Source organism: Dipodomys spectabilis, unplaced genomic scaffold (assembly GCF_019054845.1).
Source record: "Dipodomys spectabilis isolate Male_0828 unplaced genomic scaffold, ASM1905484v1 ptg000411l, whole genome shotgun sequence".
Taxonomy (NCBI): Eukaryota; Metazoa; Chordata; class Mammalia; order Rodentia; family Heteromyidae; genus Dipodomys; species Dipodomys spectabilis.
Window position 1 is genome coordinate 1,153,311 of NW_024871088.1, and position 27,421 is coordinate 1,180,731.

Genomic DNA, 27,421 nt, shown 5'->3' on the forward strand with positions numbered 1-27,421 from the left:
GGTGGAGGGTGGTGTTTATCAGTGGAGAGCGCCCTGCTGGCCAGCCGAGACTGGCTGCCCCGGGCTTCCCTCTGGAGGAGGGTGCGGCATCGTAGTAGTCTTGCAGCTCTCGCCGCTAGTCTGTGCTTCAGGGGTCAGGGCGTGCATGTTTTACTTCCGGATCCCACGATTACGACACCGGAATCCGGAAGCGGGGGTTTCCACAGCGGAGAAGGGAAGGGCGACCTCCGCGTTTGGACTTTCTCGGAGCTCAGGGGCCGTAGGAGCTGAGAGGCCGCCGCTCCTACCCTCTTCACGTTCGACCGACGCTGCCGACAGGTGTGGTCTTCTCCCAAGACAGGGTTTTACCGGCGGGTCCCAAGTCCAGCCAATTTCTGCCCCATACTTCTTGAGCACCGGCTCAAGCGGACGGCGTCGGGACCCAGCGAGTGGGCACTGATTTCGCCGCTACCGCTTTAGCTTGTGACCGTACCCCTGGCGCGTGAACTCTTCTAGAACTCTTAGATTTTCCACTCACCAAACTCCGCCTCTTCTTCTGCCTCCTCTTCTCCCGTCCCCATCTACTCGTGTCTGTATAAAACTCGGGACCTCCCGCTCCTGCTTGGCTTTTTTCCATCAAGGTTGGCGCTCTACCATTTCAGTCACACCTCCAGTTTCTTTTCTTTTCCTCTCTCTCTTCTTCCTTCTTTCGAGACAGGGTCTCACTATGTAGCTCAGGCTGGCCTCAAACTCAAGATTTTTCTGCTTCAGTCTCCTGAGTGCAGGTGTGCTAACGAATGAATTATCGTGCCTGGCTTTTCATCACATTTGAGTGCTCTTGAGGTCTTCAAAGGCCTCAAAAGCTAAGCGTCTTTTTAAAATTATCTTTAAGGACTTGTAAAAAGAGGTTAGCAACCAACATGTCAGTTAATAACAGATGCATAGCTTAAATCATGTCCCTCACCTTATTTTGTTAAACAATTATTATCTGCCTTCCCTCACGTCATTTATTTGCGACCTGAGAATGAATGGATCATTCTGGCATATTCTAGAAACTGACAGCAGAACACTATGGTTGCAGTGAGGGCAGAATGGTTGGAGAGGAAGGAATAGGGGACCGGATGGTATAGAGCCCTTTTGGCTGTTTTAAGGACTGTAGCTTTTGAGAAGTGGGGAGCTATGTTAGGATTTGTGGGTGAAAATGTATATAATCTGGGTTAGGTTGATATTTTGGCTGCAGTGGGACAACTGACTAAGGCAGAAGGGTAGCAGCAGGGTGACCTGTTAGGAACTTACACAGGAATGCATGTAGAAGAGGATAGCTTTCTCAGATGTTTGCTATTCGGATGCTCTGCTCTGCCATTTGAGTTACACCTCCAGCCCTTTTTTGCTTTGTTATTTTTTGGAAACAGTTTTCTGGGTTGTCCTTAGACCTCAGTCTTCCTACTTACACACTCCCATGTAGCTGAGACCATAGGTAAATAACACCATGCTTGGATTATTTGTTCAGATGGGTTCCTGCTAACTTTTATCCTATGCTGGCCAAGAAATGTGACCCTTTTGATCTCAATTTCCCAAGTAGCTGGGATTACAGGCATGAGTCCCGGTGCCAGGCCCAAGAGCATTTTAGTATTAAAAAATTAAAATTGCACAAAATACGGGCTGGGGATGTGGCTTATGTAGTTGAGCACTTGTTGAGCATTCTAGATTCAATTTCTACTACTACAAAAATGCACAAAAATAGAAAGGTTAGTATAAGTAAATACCATGTATCCCTTTCCTGCCTTTAACAGTTATCAACTCATGACTAATTTTGTTTAATTTATACCCCTGATACTCTTCTCATTGTCTTCAAAATAGTTTTTTGATAGCTTTTTCAATTTATATATCACACAATTCACCTGTTTTAAGTATACAAATCAAATTATTTTTAGTACATTCACAGGGAGATGCAACTATCACGACCAATCCTAGAACATTTTCATCACGCCTCCAAAACTCTTGTATCATTTATCATCCCTCTAAATGTCCTTCCTTCCTTCCTCAACTGGATTTCTTTCTTTTCCTTCCCGTTCCTTTTTTTTTGCCCAGGACTGCCACTTGAGCCACACCTCCACTTCCAGCTTTTTAGTGGTTTATTAGAGGAAAGACTTTCCTGACTGTGTTATATTAGAATAGTGACCCTCCATTCTCAGCCTCCTGATTAGCTAGGATTACCTGTGTGAGCCATCAGTGCCTGGCTGTTTTGTACATTTCTTAGAAGTGTGATCATACAATATGTGGCCCTTTGTGACTTGTTTCTTTCTCAGCATAGTGTCTGGAAGATATGTTCATATTGTATGTGGTTGTACTAGATTTTATTTATTCATCAGTTTTTGGACATTTTAGTTGTTTCCATTCTTTGGCTGCCTTGACAGTAATGCTGCTTTGAGCATTCATATTTTCATTTCTCTTAAAGTATACTGCATTAGAGTTCTTCCCTTATTTTCACGCTATTTCTGTATACGTCTCTCAAATGCAGTACCGAAATAGTTAATGCTACAGCATTTCCTGATGGAGAGAGGGGTGGGGGGTGGGAGAGAGGGAAGGAGGAAGAGGAGGAGTGAGAAAGGGAAGGGGGAGAGGGAGGGAGAGAGAGAAAGCAAGAGGAAGAGAGAGAGGGAAAGAGGGAAGGAGGGAGAGGGAGAGATTGAGAGATGGAGGGAAGGAGGTGAAGAAGACCTCCCAAGTATTTTGTCCTTTTAACTGGAGAATGGTTTTGTTTTCAGCTGATAATAAAGGAGACTTGGTGGAGCTGGATTTGGGGGACTGTTAGTAGTTTTAGAATAGCTTTTTTCAGTGCTGATCTATGCTTGGCAAATACTCTACCACTGAGTTCCATCCCCCCCCCCCCCCCCCAGCCCTAGAAGGTCTCCGTCTACTAGTTATCTAAGTAGGCATTGAGTTTGATACGTCTGAAATTCAGGAAAGAAATCTGTTTTGGGGCAGGATGAGTATTAAGATTGGGGCTCAAGCCATCACACTGGATAAAACTATAGGAGTAAATATAATTAGGGGAGAGATGGATCCAGTAAAAGGGCCTGAGTAGAATCAGTCTGTGAGATAGGAGGGACATCAGGGGACTAGGTTGTTGTGGAAGCCAAAGAAAAGAAGTGCATGAAGGGAGTGAGAAGGATCAGCTGGGTCAGGGGCTGCAGATGAGTCTATGGGGGATTCAGTGGGACACTATCAGGGCTAATAGGCAAAATGGCCAAGTTTAGTTCACTCAATTGTAAATTAGTCTCACTTACTCCAGGCCTGATTCTGGAAGTTTACATTTGGATCAGCCTTTCCCTTGGGCTGCCACTGACCTGTGCAGTCTGCATGTAGATCACAAGTGAGCATAAACAGCTCAGCTTGTCCCTGCTCTGCTTCCCCAGACTGACAGCCCAGCTCCTACTTTCACATTCCTTCACACGTGTTGGACACGAGAACACCCCCGTCTCAAGAGAACATACTTCAGACGCAGTGTAGTCTTCTTGAAGCCTTCTTTCTAAGTGTTTGAGTTTGTGCTTGCTGTAAGGAATGACTACAAGTTTGGTAGCTTAAACAAATGGAAATTTAATCTCTCACAATTCTGGAGGTTGGAAGTCTAATAAAATCAGTATAACAAGGCCACATTTCTTCTTCATAGGATCTCTTCAGCTGTATATTTCCTTCTGTTCTCTCTCTCTCTCTCTCTCTCTCTCTCTCTCTCTCTCTCTCACATCTGAGGGTTGAGGTTTGAAACCAGCACAGGCAAAAAAAAATCCCCAACAGGGCTTGCTTAGTGGTAAAGTGTTTGCCTAGTGTGCATAAAGTCCTGGCTTCAACTCCTTAGTATCACATATACACAGAAAAAGCCGGAAGTGGCACTATGGCTCTAGTGGTAGAGTGCTACCCTTGAGCAAAAGAAGCTCAGGCAAAATCACAAAATGCTGAAACAAGGATACAGGTTTTTTAGTATATACCTTTTTAAAATATATACTTTTTTATTGTAAAGATACTGTACAGAAGGGTTATGGTTATACTAGTAATGAGTACAACTTCCTATCGAGCATTGTTACTCCCTCCTTTGTTTTTCCCCTAACATCCCTTCCCTCCCACCTCCCAAACTCCTCCCTCCCTCCCCCCCCAGTTGCAAAGTTCGTTTTCAGCATAACATAGTGTCTTGAACATTTCATTGTTACAATAGGTCAACCTGTATCCTTATTTCATCATTTGGTTATTTCCCTTCCCCTTCCCAATTTAGAAAAATGTATAAACAAGATGCAGGGCACCAGAATCAAATACAGTGAAAACGGGTTATACCATGGGAGAAGAACATACAAAAGAAACAAAAAAAATCACATAGTACATTATAATTACATTAAAAACAACAGTAAGAAAGATAAAACCTCTTGTGTCCCTATCTTGGGGTTCATTTTGCTTAGTATCATCTTTTATGGTCATATGTACAGAGCTTTTGAACTTTTCTGCTTGTCCTAGACATATACTAGTTATTTAGGCTTAAACTCTTTTTTTTGGGGGGGGGGGGTCCGGTCATGGGGCCTGAACTCTGGGCCTGGGCGCTGTCCCTCAGCTCTTCAGCTCAAGGCTAGAGCTCTACCACTTGAGCCACAGCGCCACTTCCAGCTTTTTTCTTTTTGCTTATGTGGTGCTGAGGAATCGAACCCAGGGCCTCAGGCATGCAAGGCAAGTGCTCTACCACTGAGCCACCTTCCCAGGCCTAGGCTTAAACTCTTGATCCTCCTGCCTCAGCCTCCCAGATGCTGAGGTTACATGTATACGCTACCACATTCAACTCTCTTCACGCTTAGGAGATAGGGTTACATGTTATCATATTAAGATCCTTGCGGCTGGGAAGGTGGCTCAGTGGTAGAACGCTTGCCTTGCATGCCTGAGGCCCTGGGTTCGATTCCTCAGCACCACAGAAGCAAAAAGAAAAAATCTGAAGTGGCGCTGTGGCTCAAGTGGTAGAGTGCTAGCCTTGAGCTGAAGAGCTGAGGGACAGTGCCCAGGCCTAGAGTTCAGGCCCCACAACCGGACCCCCCCCCCCCAAAATCCTTAATTTACATCTTCAAAGACAATTTTGCCAAATAAAGTCACATTCATTATTTCCAGGTGCTAGGACTTGATATATCTTTTGGGGGCTATCGTTCATCCTATTACACTAGGTTAAGAGGCCAGGACCTTCCATTTCTCTTTCTTGGGTGTGTGTAGGACATAGGATTCCCAGTACACTGATGTACTGGTCTTCTCCTTTTAAAATGTTAGTGTTTGCCATCTTTTAATCCAAAATCCCATTTTAGCACCTGATTACACTAGACAAACTGGTCCACTGGTTCGTATTCCACTCAGAATGCAAGCCTAGCATGTCTGCACAGAGTAACTCCTCCAGGCAGGTAAGAAAATTATGTGTGGTATCATGTGATGTCCCTATTGCCTTTCTCTTCTAGACACTGACTTGTTGGATGAGCAGGCACCTCTGGAAGAATCAGTTGTGTGAGATGGTGCAACCTAGTGGTGGTCCTGTAGGGGACCAGGACATGCTAGGTGAAGAGTCTTCTCTGGGGAAGCCAGCCATGCTACATCTGCCTTCAGAGCAGGGCACCCCTGAAAGCCTCCAACGCTGTCTGGAGGAGAATCAAGATCTCCGAGGTAAGTATATAGATCTGTGTGTAAGAGGAGGTGCAGTAAAAAGTCAGAAGGTCTACTTTTTTTGTTGTGTGGTATGGGGTTTAAACTCAGGGCCTCATTCTCTCTTACCTTGCTTATTTGCATGCTTAGTTGGTACTCTACCACTTGAACCATGCCACCATACCTGCTTCTTGCTGCTTATTTTGGACATGGAATCTCACAGACTCATCTGCCTAGGCTGCCTTCAAATCATGATCCTCCTCAGTATGTAAAATTACAGGCATGAGCCACCAGTACCTGTCAGGAAGTCCATTCTTGCTGGAGGGAGAGCTTACCCTCCTAATTGCACCTCTTGTTTGCTGGGTCTCTGGTGGGCACATGCCTAGAACCACATAGCATTTCAAACTTAGCTGCCTTCTCACTTGGTTTCAGGTTGTTTCCTCCAAGTAGGCTCTGGTGCACAGTAGCCTGCAGGAAATACATTTAGAGTGCTCTCAGGACCAGTTTTGGGAAGAGAAGAATGAGAAGAGTAGAAAGGAGCAGGGATGGATCATGGGAGAAGACATAATCTTCTTTGAGAAGAGGCGTGGTCTTTCCTGGGAAAAGCTTACGACTTCCTTGGGAAAGGGTGTAGCTCCTGGAAAGGGGTCAGCTGGCTCAAGGACAGTCCTGGCAGAGGCTTCAGCTGAAAGATTTGTCCTATGGAAGCTGGGGACTGGGTTCTTTCCTTAACTGTCATCTGTGACATTGGTACATGCTCATTGACTAGTCTGTTGAGAGGAGGACCAGCTATTCTTTGGGTTTGTCTTTGGTATTGGGCATCCTTTCTATTTCTCACGCCACTCTTCATCTTGAAAGATGGGTGTTATAGTCCCAGTTGAATATGTAACTGAGAGTGTTAAACTTCAGAGCAGCTGCTAATTTGCTCTGTCAGCACCCTTCTGGATTTCCCATACTGCTGCCCCACCTGCTCCCCCTTGCCCCCATCTGCAGGCATGTTTTTGAACCTGCAGAGATACAAACCTGGTAAAACTGGGACTGAGTTCCCCAGGGTGGGCACTCCTTGGACTGACCAGAACTTGAATGAAATCTAGTCACTTAACAAAACAAGTGGTATTTGACACATTTTTTTTTTCTGGTGCCAATCCTGGGGCTTGAACTCAGTGGCTGGGTGCTGTCCATGAGCTTTTTTTGCTTGAGGCTAGCACTCTACCACTTGAGCCACAGCACCACTGGCTTTTTCTTAGTAGTTTATTGTCTCACAGATTTTTCTGCCTGGTCTGGCTTAGAACTGCAATCCCTAGATCTCAGCCTCCTGAGTATTTAGGATTACAGTCATGTGCCACCAACACCCAGCTTGACATATCCTTTGCAGTGAGGCGAATTAATTTGTTTAGTACTACATTATCGAAATTGAAGGCTATATCATTACTGTCATTGATTTGAAAGTGTTAAAGAAATAAAGAGTGTTGGGGCTGGGAAGGTGGCTCAGTGGTAGAGCTCTTGCCTTGCATGCATGAGGCCCTGGGTTCGATTCCTCAGCAGCACATAAGCAAAAAGAAAAAAGCCGAAGTGGCGCTGTGGCTCAAGTGGTAGAGCGCTAGCCTTGAGATGAAGAGCTGAGGGACAGCGCCCAGGCCCAGAGTTCAGGCCCCACGACTGGACCAAAAAAAAAAAAAAAGAAATAAAGAGTGTTGAGAAGCCATTTATCTTGGGGAGAGGACCCAAGTTTTATGATGGTGGGCCAGCTTTGGGCTTTGGACCTCATAAGTCTTAGGCTTGGATGGATCTACACAGTAGCTAGTGGGCCAGGCTGCCTGGCTGCCAGGACTTACCTCTTTGTTGTCTCCTGTGTCCCCAGATGCCATCCGTCAGAGCAACCAGATGCTGCGGGAGCGCTGTGATCAGCTGCTCCATTTCCAGGTCAGCCAGAGGGAGGAGAAGGAGTTCCTCATGTGCAAATTTCAGGAAGCCAGGAAGCTGGTGGAGAAACTGAGCCTGGAGAAGCTTAACCTAAGGAGACAGAGGGAGCAGGCCATGCAGGAAGTTGAGCAGCTGAAGAGATGCCAACAGGTAGCTGGTGGGTCTGGCAGGGGCTTTCACCCACATGTGGTTGGAAAACTACAGGGAAACTATTATTCCCACAAAGCCTGAGGTCACAGGTCTCTCAGAGCATCCTCAGGCTTGCTTCTCTGGGAGACTCACCCATAGAGGATCACCATTCAGTTCATGACAGTGAAAGGATGCAGGTTAAGATCAGCCAAAGTACCAGCTCCTTAGGACAGAGGTGAGGAGAGGCCACACGCGCGAGATTCCGGTGCCTCCTTTGAAGTGGTGCTTGTGCTTTCAGTGGTGTGGGGCAGTGTGTATAGTACCATAAGTCTGGAAACTCACCAGGGCTCTGGGGTCCGGGATACCATGTGCTCCAAGGCCCCCACCTGTATCATAATACCAGTACAGAGTACCTGGCAGGGCTCCAGGCCCCAGGTAAACATGAACACAACACTCTCCTCAGGGAGGATTTGACGAGGATTTTCGGGGAACCAGGCAAGGACCCAGATCTGCCTTGAGGGGTGGAGGATGTGGCCTCAAGGCCTGTGAGTTGTCCCTGCGCTATACTGTTCCCAAAGGATGGCATACCTAGTGTGTGCTGAGGACATGTTTCAGGGCCTTTGTGGTTCAGCTGGTCTCAGGACCTTGGCAACAGTAATTGAGCAGGGCTTGTGCTGTCTGGAAGGATGAAGTAGGGAAGAGCGGAGAGGACTTGACACAGTTGGGTTCTTGGCCCTGGAGTCAAGATGTGCACTGTGGGGCTGAGGGGCCAATGTGCCTGACTGCTGGGAGTGCCTTGTTTAATGTTTATTTGCCATTTGGTTAGGTGCATGAGTTTGTTAGGGCTGCCAAAACAAAGTACCACATGCTGGGGTGCTTAAACAACAGATGTATTGTCCCCCATTTCTTAAGGCTAGAGAGCCAAGATCAAGGTGCGATTAGGGTGAGTTCCTTCTGTGGGACGTGAGAGAGAAACTATTCAAGGCTCTCTTCCCAATGTCTGGTGGCTCCCAGCAGTTCTTGGCACTCATTGGCTAGTAATTGCATCTCTCCAGTCTCAGCCTCTGTTGTCCTGTGGTTTTCTACCTAGGTGATTCTTCACCTGTTTTTATAAGGACACTAGTGTCAAGTGTAAACAAAGGTAGATATTTGTTAAAAACTGCAAAAACAGATTTTGTTCAGTAACTAAAGACTGTGACAGTAGGAAAAGAACTGAAGCTGTACTTCTGTGTGTATGTGTTCCAGATCTAGGGCTTAAACTCAGGGTGAAGTGCTGTTCCTGAGCTCAAAAAATTAAAAAATGTTATTATAAAGGTGATGTTCAGAGGGGTTACAGTTACATAAGTCAGTGTAATGGTACCTCTTCCCTAGCTCTCCTAGTTTCTCCCTCCCTATCTCTGAGCTTTTATGCTCAAGGGCTAGTACTCTTTAACATTTGAGGTGCAGCTCCACTTTTGTCTTTTTTTGGTGCTTAATTGGAGATAAGAGTCTCACAGACTTTCTGCCTGGGTTGGTTTCCAACCATGATCCTCGGATCTCAGCCTCCCAAGTAGTTAGGATTATAGGCATGAGCCACCAGTGCCTGTAATGAAACTCTATACTGATCTACAGAGGTGACTGGATGTTTTGAAGGGACAACGGGCGCCTGGGTACAGCTCAGTAATAGAACATGTGCTCAGCATTTATGAGGCCTGGAGTACCATCAAAAATAAAAAATAAGTTGGGTGTGGTGGCATATACCTAGATTCTGAACTACTCAGAAGTGGAGATAGAAGAATCTTGGTTTGAGTCCAGTCTGGGCAGAAGTTACTCAAAATAAGCTGTGGAAGTGGAGGTATGGCTTAAGTGGTAGAGCTCCAACTATATGGGACAAACTGTATGTTGGTACACTCCCATGGTCCTAGCTTCTCCAGAGAAGGAGGTAGGAACAGCATGGTCTAAGGTCAGCCTGAGCAAAAGTGTGACACCCTGTCTGAAAAGCAAACTAAAAGCAAAAGCACTAGGTGGCATGGCTGACATGGTAAAGTACTTGCGTCTCAATCATGAGGCCCTGAGTTTAATCTCTAATACCCCCAAAACAAAGTAAATAAATAGAAGGAGAGAGGGAGTGGAGCAAGGGCAGGGGCTCAAGTGAAAGGTGACAAAGGGTGTCACTATCAATATGATGAGGCTACTATGTCTCCCAGGAAGCATGAATCAAAGTTAGGATTCTATCTTCTTTTTTTGTGCTGATACTGGGGCTTGAACTCAGAGCCTCACGCTCTTTTATTTTATTTTATTTTTTTTGTTGGTTGTGGGGCTTTTGAACTCTGGGCCTGGTACTGTCCCTGAGCTCTATAGCTCAAGGCGAGTGCTCTACCACTTGAACTACAGCGCCTCTTCTGGTTTTCTGGAGGTTTATTGGAGACGAGAGTCTCATAGACTTTCCTGCCTGGGCTGGCTTTGAGCCAGTTCTCAGCCTCCTGAGTAGCTAGGATTACAGCTGTGAGCCATCAGCGCCCAGCTAGGGCCTCACACTCTTACTTGGCTTTTTCACTCAAGACTGGCTATTACTTTAGCCACAGCTCCACTTCCAGCATTTTGCTAGTTAATTTGAGGTAAGAGTCGCACAGACTTTCCTGCCTAGGCTGGCTTCAAACCAAATCCTCAGATTCTCAATCTCCTGAGTAGCTAGGATTATAAGTATGAGCCACCAGAGCCTGGCAGAATTCTATCCCCTTTTCGTGCCTGTTCTGTAGCTTGAACTCATGGCCTGGGCACTGCTCCTGAGCTTTTGTGCTAGGGTTCTACTACTTGAGTCACAACTCCAGCCTTTAAAATATATATAATTTTTTACTTTTTTCCTTGTATTTACTATTTTTTATTGCTATTATAAAGGTGATGTACAGAGGGGTTAGTTACTTAAGTGAGGTAGTGAATGTATTTCTTTTTGGACAATGTCATGCCCACTTTAGCCTTTTTGGGTGGTTAACTAGAGATAAGATTTTTCTGCCTGGACTGGCTTTTGAATTTTGATCCTCAGATTTCAGCCTCCTGAGTAGCTAGGATTTTAGGTTTGAGCCTCTTATGCCTGGCAGGATTGTATCCTCTTAAGACTGAGGGATCCTTCTTGATGATTTCCACTTCAAAGGAATAACTCTCAGGTCCTTGAGACAGAGGCAATTGGAGTGTAGGAGAAATGCAGACAGGAAGGGTTCACAACTGACCGTCTTCTCAGTAAATGCTTCAGGAAAGGTCAAGGGCCTATGTGAGGTCTCAGGTCTATGCCTTTTTTTTTTGTCGGCTGTGGGGCTTGAACTCTGGGCCTTCGTGCTCTCCCCGAGCTCTTCAGCTCAAGGCGAGCGCTCTACACTTGAACCACAGCACCACTTCTGGTTTTCTGATGGTTAATTGGAGATAAGAGTCTCATGGACTTTCCTGCCCGGGCTGCCTTTGAACTGCAATCCTTAGATCTCAGCTTCCTGAGCAGCTAGGATTACAGGCGTGAGCCACTGGTGCCTAGCAGGTCAGCAGGTCTATGTCTTAATAGCCCTCAGCATTTTTTTAAGCATTTGAGCATTTACAAATAGGAATTGGGTGGGAGGGCCTAGAACTTTTGAGGAATGTACTTAGGCTGCTTGTAGCCATGTTAAAGTTTGATCCGATCTCTTAGTTTAGGGTTGAATAGAACATTTTGCAATTCTCAGAAATTAAAAGATTTAGGCTGGGTGCCAGTGGCTCATTAATCCTGGCTACTCAGGAAGCTGAGATCTGAGGATTGCAGTTCTAAGCCAGACCAGGCAAAAAGTCTGTGAGACTCTTATCTTCAATAAACTACTAAAAAAAAAAAAAAGCTGGAAGTAGAGCTGTGGCTCAAGTGATAGAGCACTAGCCTTTAGCAAACAAAGCTTAGGGACAGAACCCAGGCCCTGAGTTCAAGTCTCAGGACTAGCATATGCAAAAGGAAAAGATTTAGTATTCATTCTTGCTCTGAGAAACCTGTTTCCCTTGTCCCTAGGTGTGTAGACTAGGCCTGTATTTTTCTTCACTGAGTATTTTTTGTTGGTCATGGGGCTTGAACTCTGGGCCTGGGCGCTGTCCCTCAGCTCTTCAGCTCAAGGTTAGTGTTCTGCCACCTGAGCCACAGACCACTCCCTCTTCACTGAGTTTAGAGGCTAAGAGGTATACAGTGATGGTGCCCCTGCTACATGATATGTTAGTTCCGCGTTTTTAGGTCTAGTGACCAGTCAGTGGCTGAGCTGTCAGCCACTGCAGAAGTCCTTAGGTATCTCTATGCTCCTGGGTTTCTTTTTTTTGGGGGGTCCAGTTGTGGGGCCTGAACTCTGGGCCTGGGCGCTGTCCCTCAGCTCTTCAGCTCAAGGCTAGCACGCTACCTCTTGATCCATAGCACCATTTCTGGCTTTTTTTTCTGCTTATGTGGTGCTAAGGAATCGAACCCAGGGCCTCATGCATGCAAGGCAAGCGCTCTACCACTGAGCCACCTTCCCAGCCCCTGCTCCTGGGTTTCTTAGGGGCCTTGTGTTCCCCTATCCACAAAGATGAGGAAGGAGGGGCTCGGAAGGTGGTTCAGTGGTAGAGTGCTTGCCTTGCATGCACGAGGCCCTGGGTTCAATTCTTGAGCACCACATGAGCAGAAAAAGCCAGAAGTGGTGCCATGGCTCAAGTGGTAGAGCTCTAGCCTTGAGCTGAAGAGCTGAGGGACAGCGCCCAGGCCCAGAATTCAGGCCCCACGACCAACAACAACAAAAAGATGAGGAGGGAGCCTAGGGGTATGGGTAATTGGGACTCAGTCTTCTTCCATTGCTCATTGTCCTGCTGGATCAGGCAGCAGCCTTGGGAGAGGAGGCAGTGAGTGGAGACTAGGAAATGCATCTCAGCCAGCAGTGACAGTTGAGGTAGGTGACTGGGGAAGGTCAAGTGGCCATTGGGCTCACGAGGCCCTGGGGTACATGGGTTTGGGGTTGATGAATGCAGACAAGAAACCCTCAGGGTACATCTGTCCCAGTTGCTTGTAGGCTAGAAATGGGCAGCTGGGGAGAAAGCAGCACTGACAGGAAGTGACCTTTCCTTCTGCAGCAGATGGCTGACGACAAGGCTTCTGTGAAAGCCCAGGTGACATCATTACTGGGGGAGCTCCAGGAGAGCCAGAGTCGCCTGGAGGCTGCTACCAAAGAACTCCAGGCTTTGGAGGGCAGGTGAGTGGGGAAGGAATGCCTGTCATGGAGGCTCCAAGAAGGCTCCATGGATTTTTCTCTGAGAGGATGGAAGCAGTTACTGCATGTACACTGGTGCTTTCAGGGTTGGTTGGAAGAGTTCTAACCTAATCATTGAGGACCTGGGTCCCAGCTCTTGTCACCAGGTTCTCTGACTCTGCTGGAGATTGGGTTATTTCGTTAGGAGACGTTTTAGGGAACCCTAAAGCCACATGTAAGACTTAGGTTTGTCCAATGGGTACTTGGTAGGATCCACCCTAGTAAAGACTGGGGAAGGTTGTCTTGCCTGTTAAGGAGCACAGAGAACAATATCTCCCACTTAAGCCATTTTTTCATACATAGATATTATTCATTCTCCATTATTCTATTTTCCACCCTCTTCCTGCTCATCCCCCTTGAAAACAATGCTATAGTTACAATCAAATTCTATACAATTTGATGCGTGCGCATGCATGTGCACACATACATGTGTCTACATATACATAGCTTAGCTTGTTTCATTGAATATGATGATCTCTAGTTCTACTTTCTTGCAAGTGCCATGACATTTTTTTTTTGTTGGCCATGGGGCTTGAACTCAGGGCTTAGGCACTGTCCCTGAGCTTTTCCACTCAAGGCTAGTGTTCTACCACTTTGAGCCACAGCATCTCTTCTAGTTTTCTGGTGGTTACTTTGAGATAAGAGTCTCGTGGACTTTCCTGCCTGGGATGGCTTTGAAATACGACCCACAGATCTCAGGATCTCAGGCTCCTGAGTAGCTAGGATTATAGACGTTAGCCAGTGGTGCCAGTGTTATTTTTCTTTATGGGTAATATTCCATGATCTGTATGTATATGTTCACTATATTTTATCAGTTCATGGGTTGTTGGATATCTTGGCTGAAAAAGCCCAGCGAAAGCATGAGGCCTTTTAAATATTGGGTCCTATAATTTGCAAATAGGGATAATTTAACTCCTCCATTTGAATCCTTGTTTCTTTTTTTGCTTAATTACTCTGGCTAGGAATTATAGTACTTTACTGAATATGAGTGGAGGATTAGACACCATTGTCTTGTTTCTGACTTCAGAGGAAATGTTTTTTTTTTTTTTTTTTTTTTGGTCTTGGGGCCTAGGTGCTGCCCCTGAGCTTTTTCACAAAAGGCTAGCATTCTACTACTTTGAGCCACAGCACTACTTCCAGTTTTCTAGTGGTTAATTGGAGATGTCTCACAGACTTTCCTGCCCAGGCTGGATTTGAACTGTAATCCTCAGATCTCAGCCTCCTGAGTAGCTGGGATTATAGGTGTGAGCCACTGGCACCTGGCTGATTTATGTTTTTCCCTGTTCAATATGATGTTGCTTATAAATTTGTCATTTATACCTTTATTATGTTCATGTACATTCCTTTTATTCCTAGTTTCTTCAGAGTTTTTAATCATAAAAGGGTGTTGAATTTTTTCAAAGGTCTTTTTCTGTGGTAGCTGAGATGATCATGTGATTTTTTGATTGTGTTGCTGTATTATGTTTATTGATTTACATATATTGAACGACTTCGCTTACAGCCAACTTGATCATGGTATATGTTGTTGTTTTTGGCAGTAATAGGGACTGAAACTGTGGCCTTGTGCTTGCTAGGAAGGTGCTCTCCCTCTTGAACCATGCCTCCAACCTCTTTTTACATTATTATTTTTTGGTGCTAGTCCTGGGACTTGAACTCAGGGCCTGGGTGTTGTCCCTGATCTCTTTGGCTCAAGGCTAGTGCTCTTCCACTTGAGCCACAACTCACCTCTTAGCTTTTTTGTAGTTAATTGGAGATAAGAGTGTCACAGACTTTCTTGCCTGGGCTGGCTTCAAACCACAATCCTCAAGATTGCAGCCTCCTGAGTAGCTAAAATTACAGATGTGAGCCACCAGTGCCTGACTATTTTAATTATTTTTTGTTTTCATTTATTTATTTTGCCAATCCTGGGGCATGAACTCAGGTCCTGGGCACTGTCTCTGAGCCTCTTTTGCTCAAGGCTAGCACTCTACCACTTGAGCCACAGTGCCACTTCTGGCTTTTTCTGTTTATGTGGTACTGAGGAATGGAACCCAGCTTTTCATGGATGCTAGATAAGCACTCTACCACTAAGCCATATTCTCAGCCTACATTATTTTTGAAGTAGAATCTTGCTTTATGCCTGAGAAACTCTTGGCTTTGATCCTCCTATTTGTGCTTCCTGTGTCACACGGAATTGGATGGGATGACAGTTGGGTGCCACTACTCCCAGCCATTGACCAAGATACTGTCTCTTGAACTGTTTTTTCCTAGTTGGCCTTAACTTCAGTCCCCTGAACTCTACCTCCAGATAGCTAGTATTACAGACTTTTAAGCAACTCTTCCCAGCTAATCCTTTTATTTTAATTAATTAATTTATGCATGCATGTGTGCTGGTAGTGGGTCTTGAACTTCAAGCCTCTTGCTCTCAATTGGCTCGTTTGCTTGACGCTAGTGCTCTACCACTTGAGACATACTTCCACTCTGGCTTTTTATTGCCTAATCAAGGATGAGAGTCTCAGGGATTTGCCAGCTTGGGATAGCTCTTAATCTCCTTTCTCAGATCATAGCCTCCATAGTAGCTAGAATTATAGCTATGAGCCACCTGTGCTTGGTTCTGGCTGACCTTTTTAATGTTTTATTAAATTTGGTTTGCAAGTATTTTATTGAGAAGTTTTGGGTCTATGTTTATCAAAGAGATTGCTCTATAATTCTCTTTTTTTGTTGTGTACTTGTCCACACAGACTGTTTCTGCATTAGGGATACCTTATCTACTAAGACTCAGCACCTTGCATTTCTGTTGGGAATGCTCATTAGTGCCTTCTGCCAGGCACATACCAACATTCCTGACTTCTAGGAAAACAAGCAGGTTCTCTGTGTAGGCTTCACTGTATGAACAATTCAGACAGGGAGAGTGTCACAAGCAGCACAGGGAACTTATAGCAGCCCAGGGCCCACTTTGCAGATATGTGGCTTAAGGCCTGCTACTTACTCTTTTGCAAAGCAGTTTTGGTTGCCATAAGTGGGATCATTGGGTGAAAGGTCAGGGATGCCGTTGTGATTTTTTTTTTCTTTTTGTCAGTCATGGGGCTTAAACTCTGGGCCATGGCACTGTCCCTGAGCTCTTCAACTCAAGGCAAGTGCTCTACCACTTGAGCCACAGCACCACTTCTGGTTTTCTGGTGATTAATTGGAGATAAGAGTCTCCTGGACTTTCCTGCCTGGGCTAGCTTTGAACCTTGATCCTCAGATCTCAGCCTTCTGAGTAGTTAGGATTACAGGTGTGAGCCACTGGCACCCGGCGCCATTGTGATTTTCTTTTCTTTTTTTAAATTAATTTTTTATTCAATATATATTTTTAATTGTAAAGATACTGTACAGAGGGGTTACAGTTACATGAGTAAGGTAATGAGTACATTTCCTATCAAGCTTTGTTACCCCCTCCTTTGTTTATCCCCTACCATCCTTTCCCTGCCCACCTCTCCAACTCTTCCCCCGCCCCAAGTTGTAAAGTTCATTTTCAACGTAGTGTCTTGTACATCTCATTGTTACAGTGGGTCAACCTGTATCCTTATTTCAGCATTTTGTTATTTCCCTTACCCTCCCCAAATTAGAAAAATGTATATACAAGATGCATGGCAAACTGGGCACTGGTGGCTCATGCCTGTAATCCTAGCTACTCAGGAGGCTGAGATCTGAGGATCCTGATTCAAAGCCAGCCTGGGCAGGAAAGTCCATGAGACTCTTAACTCCAGTAAACCACTAGAAAACTGGAAGTGGCGCTGTGGCTCAAGTGGCAGAGTGCTCGCCTTGAGCTGAAGAGCGCAGGGACAGCACCCAAGCCCAGAGTTCAAGCCCCACGACGGATCAAAAAAAAAAAAAAGATTCAGGGCACTAGAATCAAATACACTGACAACAGGGGTTATACCATGCGGGAAGAACGTACAAAAGAAACAAAAAAATCACATAGTACATTATAAGTATATTAAAAGCAACATCAAGAAAGATAAAACCTCTTGTGTCCCTATCTTAGGGTTCTTTTTGCTTAGCATCATCTTATATGGTCTTATGTACATAGCTTTTATCCTTTACCGCCTTTCCTAGATATATACTAGTTATTGCAAATAAGGGAAGCCATGGGACCTATGCTTCTTTGGGCCTGGCTTACTTCACTTAATATAATTTTTTTTCCAAGTCTTTCCTTTTCCTAATAAATGGGGCAGTGTCATTCTTTCTGGTGGAATTCTATGCCGCTGTGACTTTCATAGTGCCCTGATGCTGCCATTCACACAGATGAGGGAAGCCCCTCGTAGAGCAGTAGGTGGTCAGAGGCTATAGGTATGTGGGGCTGTTATCAGGGTTGCTTTCTGGCATAAAGGATGGGAGTGTGGTTGGGCTCAGAGTGGGTAGGGGAGCCATGTGAGCAAAAGCAGAAGTGGGGAGGGCCCTAACCCTAACCCAAGAGCCCAAGCCTGCCTTTGCAGAGTGGGGATGACCTGTCCTCACAGACCACCCCAGGACCACTTGGAAATTCATTGTTCTTGCAGCAGGGTTGTGGAACATGTCAGAGCAGCAAGATGATGTGGCTAGATTCTGGAAATTGGAGACTAAGGGAGCCATAGGGAGTGATGGGCTAGTTAGGAGATTTTGGCAGGAGGGGGTGATCATGGTGAAATAACCTGTGCTTTTACAGTGATAGTATTCCCTGCCAAGGCATGTCCTGCCCCTCAAGTCCCTATTACCCAACTGTGCAAAGTGGGCTTCCACAAAAGTGCCAAGGACTCCAGCTGAGCTGTGAGCTGGGGTCAAACCTTAGTCCACCCTTGAACTCAGTACTAGCCCCCTTCTACAAGCCTGCTCCTACAAGTCTCTCTCTGTTCTTGCTTCCGGCTTCGGCATTCCCTGTGTCTCTTTTCACCTAATTCCAGCAAGCAGCTCAGAGGGCAGGCTCCTCACCCTCTTCTTGGCTCTTTTTTCCCTTGATTTTCAGGTTTCCTTACTGTCTATCTTCCATTGCCTGATGAGCCCCACTGAAGCAAAAACATTTTAGGTGGAACTCCTTATCTGCCGTCTTCCAGCTGGCTCCCTGCCTCTGCTCTGTCACCTGAGCTCAGCTTGTAGTCACAGATGTTCATAACCTGACCCCTTAGCCTGTGCTACCCTGCTTGTAGTCCCCTCAGTGTGTTCTTCCTCCAATACCAGGGCGCGGGCAGCCAGCGAGCAGGCCAGGCAGCTGGAGAGCGAGCGGGAGGCTCTGCAGCAGCAGCACAGCGTACAGGTGGACCAGCTGCGGATGCAGAGCCAGAGCATGGAGGCTGCCCTGCGCATGGAGCGCCAGGCTGCCTCAGAGGAGAAGTGAGTCTATGGGAAGGGTGACTGGGAGATGCCAAAGGGCCCATGGTTTTTCAAATCTTGTAGGGACTGGCTGTGGGTGAGGGCTGACTCTTTTCTTTAGTGTTGCTAATGGTAGAGTTGACTGTTACTGTATTCAAACCGTTTATCTTTGAGATGAGAGTACTATTTATGATCTAGTCTACCTTCACAGCTCACTAGATATCCTGCACATACTCTTTTCTGCCCTATTTCAAGATACTTTATTTTCAAAGCAGGTCATAGAGCACCAAGCTTTTGGCCCATTATGTCCTTATTCACTGTGTAAGTGCTTAATTTACATTGAGGTTAAGTAACATGTTAGAAGTCACATGCTTATGGGGATTGAATTCAGGACCTGGGCTCTGTCCCTAAGATTTTGTGTGCAAGTCTAGTGCTTTACAACTTGAGCCACAGTTCCACTTCCAGCTTTTAAGTGGTTAATAGGAGATAAGAGTCTCATGAACTTTCCTTCCTGTGCTGTTTTTTAAACCAGGATCCTAAGGTCACAGCCTTCTTAGTAGTTAAGATTACAGGTGTGAGCTACCAGCAGTCCAAATTTCTTTTCTTGGATGTCTTTTGAGTTTCTTTTAATCCAGAACAATTTTCTTGCCTTTGTGCTTTTCTTTTTGGTGGTATTTGGGGTTTGAGTTCTGGTCCTCATGCTTGCAAGGAAGGGGATCTCCTGTGGAGCCATGCCTTCAGCTGTAGTTGACATTTTTGAAGAGTACAGGATACTTCCACATGATTATATACGTGGGCCCAGGGCTTTGTGCATGCCTTGTGCATGCTCTAGGCAAATATTCTACTACTGAGTTATACCTCAGCCCTTCTAAACATTTTAAAAGCTTAGGGTTAAGGAAAAAATGATAGGAACAATTTAGCAACCTAGTCAGTTGCAGTAATTCAAAGCCTGTCTCATAATTTCGGTACCCCTAGAGGCCCCTATTCTAGTTCTGTTATGGAACAAGAAGCCAGAGGGTAGAGCTTGTCTAGGCAAGCTCTAGGTAGGCTAGGACAAGGTGGTCTCTCCAGAGACATCTCCTTTTTTTATAGGCGGAAGCTGGCCCAGTTGCAGATGGCTTATCACCAGCTCTTCCAAGACTACGACAACCACATCAAGAGTAGCATGGTGAGCAGTGAACGTAAGCGAGTGAGTATGACCAGGCTGGAGCAGCCCCCTCTTCTTCCTTCTCTTCCTCTGCCTCTCCCTTTGTTCCTAGGGACAGAGATGAACATGACCCTTGAGACCTGACAGAATTGGCTTTTTGGACGTATACTCAACTTACTCTAGATCTGTATCAAGGCTGCAGCTACATCCATTTAGGGAAAGCCCTCAAGCAGAGGGAGCACATGAGTAGGGCACCTCTTGGTGCCCTAAGGCTGGGCTGGGACCTTGGCATGCTCATTGTGGGGCTGAGGCACAATTGTCTATGTGGTCATGTCCTCCTGGTAGCCATTAACAGTGCCGCTTGTAGCCCAGAGCTAGAATAAGATCCATTAACAGGGGCTGGGAAGGTGGCTCAGTGGTAGAGCACTTGCTTTGCATGCTCGAGGCCCTGGGATCGATTCCTCAGCACCACATAAGAAAAAAGCCGGAAGTGGCGCTGTGGCTCAAGTGGTAGAGTGCTAGCCTTGAGCTGAAGAGCTGAGGGACAGTGCCCAGGCCCAGAGTTCAGTCCCACGACCGGACCCAAAAAAAAAAAAAAAAGATCCATTAACATTCTATGCCCACTGGAAAGGCAGATGGGAACTTTTTTCTAGTTTGTCCTAATCAGACCTAAACTGAGTGCAGTTTCTAGCAATCACTTTTTTTTGTGCAGATATGGGGCTTGAACTCTTATCAGAGCCTTGCTGCTGTCTCATACTTTTTTTCTTTTTCTTTTTGTTGGTCATGGGGCTTGAACTCTGGGCCTGGGTGCTGTCCCTCAGCTCTTCAGCTCAAGGCCAGTGCTGTACCACTTGAGCCACTGTGCCACTTCCGGTTTTCTGAGTGGTTTATTGGAGATAGTCTCACGGACTTGGACTTTCCTGCTGGGGCTGGCTTTGAACCATAATCCTCAGATCTCAGCCTCTTGAGTAGCTAGTATTATAGGTGTGAGCCACCAATGCTTGGCCAACGTTTTCTCTTAAAAAAAAAATTGGTACCAGTGCAAGGGCTTGAACTAGGGCCTGGGTACAGTCCCTGAGCATTTGTGCTCAAGGCTAGCACTCTACTACTTGAGCCACAGTTCTACTTCCAGCTTTTTACTGGTGAATTGGAGATGAGTCTTATGGACTTTCCTGCCTGGGCTGGCTTCAAACTATGATCATCAAATCTCAGTCTCCTCAGTAGTTAGGATTACAGGCATGAGCCAGTGGTGCCTGCCTGAATATCTTCATTTTTTTTCAGTTGTGGGGCTTGAACTCAGGGCCTTGGTGCTGTCCTTGAGCTTTTGTGCTCAAAGCTAGTGCTCTACCACTTTGAGCCACAGTGCCACTTCTGGTTTTCTTGTGGTTAATTGGAGATAAGAGTCTCACAGACTTTGCTGCCTAGGCTGGCTTTGAGCCATGATCCTCAGTTCTAACCTCCTAAGTAGCTAGGATTACAGGAGTGAGCCGCACGACCTTCATTTTTAAAGGATTAATCAACATGCCTGGGTTGTGTATGTGACTACTTGTGAAAGCAATAAGTTGGCTTGCACTCACATTTAAATTTTTTAAATTATTTTATTTTATTTATTTATTTTTGTCAGTCCTGGGGCTTGAACTCTGGCCCTAGTTGCTGTCCCTGAGCTTTTCAGTTTAAGGTGAGTGCTCTACCATATGAGTCACAGCGCCACTTCCAGTTTTCTGGTGGTTATTTGGAGATGAGAGTCTCATGGATTTTCCTGCCCAGGCTGGCTTTGAGCCATGATCCTCAGATCTCAGCCTTCTGAGTAGCTAGAATTACAGGTGTGAGCCACCAGTGCACGGCTTATTGTTATTTTAAAGGTGATGTACATAGAGGTTACAGGTAGATAACTCAGGTAACAAGTGCATTTCTTTTTTTTTTGTAAGTCATGGGGCTTCTACTCAGGATGTGGGTGCTTTCCCAGAGCTCTTATTCTCAAAGCTATCCTTCTATCACAGCTTTACTTCTGGATTTTGAGTGGTTAATTGGAGGTCAGAGTCTCATGGGGACTTTTGTGTCCAGGCTGGCTTGGAACCATGATCCTCAGGTCTCAGCCTCTTGAGTAGCTAGAATTATAGGTGTGAGCCACTGGCACCTGGCATAAGTATACCTTTTTAGACAATATCTTCCCTTCTCTTACTCCTAGTTTTTCCCTCCCATTCCCCCTACAAGTTGTATAATTCATTTTCAATATAATGTCTAGTGAGTACCATTGCTGCATTTGTTTACACTTTGTCCCTCCATTTCTGTTGTATTCATGTTTTTTTTTTTTTTTTGGGTCCGGTTGTGGGGCCTGAACTCTGCGCCTGAGCGCTGTCCCTCAGCTCTTCAGCTCAAGGCGAGCACCCTGCCACTTGAGTCCACGTGAGTCACAGCGCCACTTCCAGCTTTTTTTCTTTTTGCTTATGTGGTGCTGAGGAATCGAACCCAGGGTCTCAGGCATGCAAGGCAAGCGCTCTACCACTGAGCCAACTTCCCAGCTCTGTATTCATGTTTTAAGAAGGATATTGTCAGCCATGATCTTCCCCAGAGGAAATTTATAAGTATTATATAATTTTTATGAGTTCCTTTTGTAAGTAACTCTTTTTACGTGACCCGAGGAAGAGTTACTTATTAAAAATGGCCACATCTGGGCTGGGAAGTTGGCTCAATGGTAGAGTGCTTGCCTCGCATGCATGAGGCCCTGAGTTCTATTCCTCAGCACCACATAAGCAGAAAAAAGCCAGAAGTGGTGCTGTGGCTCAAGTGGTAGAGCACTAGCTTTGAGCTAGTGAGCCTTGAGCTGAAGAGCTGAGGGACAGTGCCCAGGCCCAGAGTTCAGGCCCCACGACCGACTGAAAAAAAAATGGCCACATCTCTGGAGAGAAGTCTTGGTGAGAAGAGTGGCGCGCGCGTGTGTGTGTGTGTGTGTGTGTGTGTTGGCAGACCAGGTGGAAGAGTGGAAAACCCCATCTATTGGAGCTTAGTGATGTGTGAAGGGCCTGTGGTCAGTGGCATGTTAGTGCTTGGGACCTGCTTCCTTTGGTGTAGGCACATCAAGTGGGACAGTCAGAGAAGGGCTGTTGAGCTGAGGATTTGGGAAGGGATCAGCTCCCAGGTGGGAGGCAGTGCTAGATGATCACAGAGAGCCCATAAGTCCTGATAGCCTTACATCTTGAGAAAATCTTCACCATTTTTTCTGTCCCCCCTGGGGCTGTGACAGGATGTAGCCTTTATTCTATATGTGCTAAGATCTTGTCATGTGTCCTGAAGTTCATGGGATGAGGCCAGCATTGTCACAGATTTTGGTGAGCTAGGGGGCTTCTTTTGTCTCTCTTAGTTCTTACTCTGAGTAGTGGCCTGCTTGGGAGGTGCTTGGGCTTGCTTTGGGTTGGGAGGCTCTATCAGTGCTCTTTGCGTATCTCTAGGGAATGCAACTGGAAGACCTCAGGCAGCAGCTCCAGCAGGCTGAGGAGGCCCTGGTGGCTAAGCAGGAAGTGATTGACAAGCTGAAGGAGGAGGCTGAGCAGCACAAGACTGTGATGGAGACGGTGCCAGTTCTCAAGGCCCAGGTGAGGTATCTCCTCTGGCCTGCGCTCTGTGAGCACCGTGGCTTACTCTAGCACTTGGTCCCACCATGTTTCTTTAGTCTCTCTCTCTCTCTTTTTTTTTTTTGCCAGTCCTGAGGCTTGAACTCGGGCCCTTGGCACTGTCCCTGGGCTCCTTTTGCTCCAGTCGAACACTCTTATCACTTTGAGCCACAGCACCATTTCCAGCTTTTTCTGAGATTAATTGGAAATAAGAGTCTCAGGAATTTTCTTTCCTGGGCTGGCTTTGAATCACAATCCTCAGATCTCAGTATCCTGAGTAGCTAAGATTACAGGCTTGAACCACCAATGCCCAGCTTTTTGGTGTCATTTTATGGTGTCCTCTCTTAGGCTTTCTTTCTTGTTTTTGTTGGTCATGGGGCTTGAACTCTGGGCCTGGGCACTGTCCCTCAGCTCTTGAGCTCAAGGTGAGCACTCTGTCACTTGAGCCACAGCACCACTTCCGGTTTTCTGGTGGTCAATTGGAGATAAGAGTCTCCCGGACTTTCCTGCCTAGGCTGGCTTTGAACTGAGATTCTCAAATCTCAGCCTCCTGAGTAGCTAGGATTACAGGTCTGAGCCATCGGTGCCCAGCCTCTCTTAGGCTTTCTGCGTGTCATGCTCTGTTCCTTGATCTCTCAGTGCCATAGGATCTCTTGATGACATATCTGTTTTCCTATGTGGGGCCAGGATCCCAGAGGGCTTTATTCCCCTGGGGTATGGCATGAGTGGGTGATGGGCAGGTGATAGGTGGTAGGCATATCCCTCTCTTGGATTTGCTAGGCGGATATTTACAAGGCAGACTTCCAGGCTGAGAGGCAGGCCCGTGAGAAGCTGGCTGAGAAGAAGGAGCTTCTGCAGGAGCAGCTGGAGCAGCTACAGCGGGAGTACAGCAAGCTGAAGGCCAGTTGCCAGGAGTCAGCCAGGTGGGCCCTATATGAAGAGTGGGTATGAAACTGGGTGGTGACTAATAAGTTCAGGAGACTGATAGCTACTGGCTTTTGGGTTAGGCATCTTTTGCCCTTGACCTGTCCTAGTGACCTTCCACACTAGTCCAGCCAGGAACTTCACTGAAATGCATGTTTTGATCAGATGGTTTCTATTTTCAAAGGATTGAGGATATGAGGAAGCGGCATGTAGAGACCTCCCAGCCCCCTTTGCCCCCTGCCCCAGGTGAGTGGGTGAGAATCCACATTGGGCTGCAAGTAGGGTGGGCAGAGAGGCAGGGTTGCGTGCAGAGGGATGTGTTGGCCTCTCTAAGAGTGAGCAACATATGTTGGCTGCCCCCCCCATCTGTAGCCCCACCCCTACCCCTGAGATGTGGGGAAGAGGTTCTCCTTGAGAGCCCCTGGTAGTCCTGGGTGGTGGTCCCGGCTCCTGGTCACATGTGGGTGGTGACACTTGTGGTCAGATATGGAAGTACCATCAGGTCTTAACACATTGGCATCCTCCCTTCCCCTCAGTTTCTACCCGGGTTGTGCATGCAGCCCACCCATCTAGTGTCTGTTTTCTCTTCTCAGTTCATCACTCCTTTCACCCGCCCAACCAGAGGAGAAGCCCCCCTGAGGAGCCACCCGACTTCTGTTGTCCCAAGTGCCAGTATCAGGCTCCTGATATGGACACTCTACAAATCCATGTGATGGAGTGCATTGAGTAGGGCTGGCTGCTCCAACGACACCAGCATATGCTATGCTCAGGACAAAGCAATCTATGCTTGCCTCTCCTGCCTGCTTAGACCAGAACTAAGGACTTAGTGCCAAAAAGCCGACCCCAGGAAGTAACTGCAGGGCCCTTCCTTCAGTGTTTTTGTCTGCTAGTCCACTTCTTTTGGGGTAATTGGAGCTCCAGTCAGGTCTCATGTTTTTCTCTTTTCCTTCTGTTCTGTCTGCCTTAACTATACACTTCTGGTGGCAAATCTTGTCTCTGCCCCTCTAGAATGGAGGCCAGGGGCACTCAAGGAAAACCACTTCCCTAATCACACCTGGGTGTAGCTTGACTTCTCTCTGGCTGTTGATTTGCCTACCCTGAGCCCTTGAGCTGCAGTCTTTCCACCTGGGCCACATGACACGCTACTTTGTTGCCATACCATGGTATGTTTAACCAGTGCCATTAATGGCCGTTTGCCTTTTCTCCCCTAGTATTTTTGCTACCATTAATGATTTGGTGAAGATGCTTTCACACCAATCATGTGTGTCTTTGGAATGCTTAGAAGTGGTACTGCAGTCTTTCCAGGAGGAGGTGGGCAGATAGATTTCTGGGTTTTGCCGTCCACTAGGTATGAAGTGACCTTGAGCATCATTCTGCGGGAACTGGGCTACTCAGTTCCCTGCCATGTGAAGGCTGTTCATATTTCTTACCAATTTCTCTCTCTAGCCATTATCTTTTGTTTCTGGGCTTTTAGGAGCTCTTTAGTCATTATTATGATTAGCACATATGGTGTCCCATTTTGGTTTTATTATCTTTTTCTCTTTAGGTAGTCACATTTATCCATTTTTTTCTTTTCACTGCTTTGGGTTACAAACAAACGTTTGTGTTACAAACACTTTGTGCTCTGACAGGATGCTTCATACATGTATACTCTTTTATTTTTCCCCTAACACTGAAGTGGTCTCTTAGCTAAGTGTGTTACTCTCCAGGGTGAATGGTGATGGCCATGGTTTCTCGCATTTCACAGGTGTGCAATGCCATATCCTACCCAGTCCCAAATGCTCTGGCCTTGTAAACGAAAGCCAGTTGACAATGACCGGCACATTAGGAACAAGGAGAGTTTTCACTAGTTTTGCAAGGTTCTGGATATTTTCTTGTATATCACGGCCGTGGGTTTCAACCCTGCAATTGTAGTAACAGAAAGAAAGCTGAAGTTGAGAAACTACAACACACATAGACAACTTGACTCCTCAGGCCTGTCCTTCCCCCTCCAAGCTTCCCTGATAACAAATGGAATGCTGTGAATATGTCTCTGGTTTTTTCCCTTTGACTACAGTTAGAATATAAAGTCTTTTAAAAAAAGCCTGAAGCCGGGCGCCGATGGCTCATGCCTGTAATCCTAGCTACTCAGGAGGCTGAGCTCTGAGGATCATGGTTCAAAGCCAGCCCGGGCAGCAAAGTCCGTGAGACTCTTATCTCCAATAAACCACTAGAAAACTGGAAGTGGCGCTGTGGCTCAAGCGGTAGAGCGCTCACCTTGAGCTGAAGAGCACAGGGACAGCGCCCAAGCCCAGAGTTCAAGCCCCACGACCGACCAAAAAAAACAAACAAAAATACCCCAAGCCTGAGCAGGGGCTTCCTTCCTCGGCATCTGCAGGGTAGGGAGTAGATTTTCCATATCCTAAAGTCCGGGTGTCCACCACACAGTACTTTGGGGGAAATGTTAAAGACACAGACAAGTTCTCTGCTCTCAAGTACTGAATTTCAATCTTGTGTAATTTGTCTACATGAGCACTGTTTTGCTTTGTGATGGTATGTGATTTACCCGTGGTGGCTGTGAAAACTTTGGTGCAGTTGAAAAAGAACACACTGAATTCTTTCACGTTTTGGAAACCAGATGCCTGAAGTCAAGTTGCTTCTTTTGGAAGCTCTGCGAATCTCTGTCTGCTTCCTTGCTTTTTGTGGTTTCTGGCAGTCCTTGGTGTCCCTTGGCTTATGTGGTCACATGGTCTCTTCCTCTGTGCCTTCTCTTTTGTCTTTTATAAGGACATCAGATATTGATTGTGGGGTCCAACTGGATAATCTAGAATGATCTTCATATATCAAGGTCATGTTCACAAGTTCTGGGGAGTTCAGACCTGCATGTATTTTTATTTTGATACCACCATTCAGCCTAGTATGGGAATGTTTTGAGAGCCCGTGGAGGGCAAATGCAGGCTGAAGACCTGGGTTTTTCAGGACCTGAAGTTCCGCTAAAGGCATTTGATCTACAGGTTGATGATGCCCATTAGGCTATAGAGTTTGGTGTCGGAAATCTTGTCTATAGATGGTCTGGTGCTGGGGTGAGTTGCTATGGGTGGAAGAGGTCAGTAGGCTGCAGTAGGAGAGAGCTGTTAGGCTCTCTGTGCCCTAGGTGGCAGCCTCTGGCTGTGTAAAGATGGATTTTGTGCTTCTTAAGAGGATGACTGTTGGTAAGTGTCCCTCTCTGACCAGCACCCTCTTTTGAAAGGAGCTTAGAAAGAAAGAGGGTGCAGCCCAGGACCATGCAAAAGATAGTTGTTTTCCATGGAGGTTACACAGCTGAATCATTGGGATTTTGGAAAATGCTAGGGGCCTAGGCCCCTTGCACCAGTTGAGTGAGAATCTGGTGGTAGGCCAAGGCATTGGTTGAGAGCAACTACCCTCTGGAGTAGCTGGGCACCCTTGCTGACCTGCTTCCTCCATAGCACTGTGTAGGGATAACCACACGTTAGACACCAAGGATTTTA

At 46.4% G+C, this 27,421-nt stretch overlaps 1 protein-coding gene across 4 annotated transcripts; it reads left to right on the top strand.

Moving 5' to 3' along the window:
• Window positions 1–184: 184 nt before the first annotated feature.
• Ikbkg (inhibitor of nuclear factor kappa B kinase regulatory subunit gamma) lies at window positions 185–25,896 on the top strand. 4 transcript variants are annotated; one of them, XM_042667455.1, is made up of 10 exons: window positions 185–318; window positions 5,457–5,658; window positions 7,499–7,710; window positions 12,769–12,884; window positions 18,120–18,272; window positions 19,344–19,440; window positions 22,848–22,991; window positions 23,790–23,932; window positions 24,118–24,179; window positions 24,527–25,896. In XM_042667455.1, exons 2-10 carry the CDS (start codon window positions 5,472–5,474, stop codon window positions 24,661–24,663), a joined length of 1,251 nt encoding a protein of 416 aa, XP_042523389.1. In that variant the 5' UTR covers window positions 185–318; window positions 5,457–5,471; the 3' UTR covers window positions 24,664–25,896. The 4 variants fall into 4 exon arrangements, with proteins under 4 accessions (XP_042523389.1, XP_042523391.1, XP_042523388.1 ...); XM_042667457.1 differs by having other exon boundaries at window positions 19,344–19,419; XM_042667454.1 differs by having other exon boundaries at window positions 186–318; window positions 12,766–12,884.
• The last annotated feature ends 1,525 nt before the right edge of the window (window positions 25,897–27,421 follow it).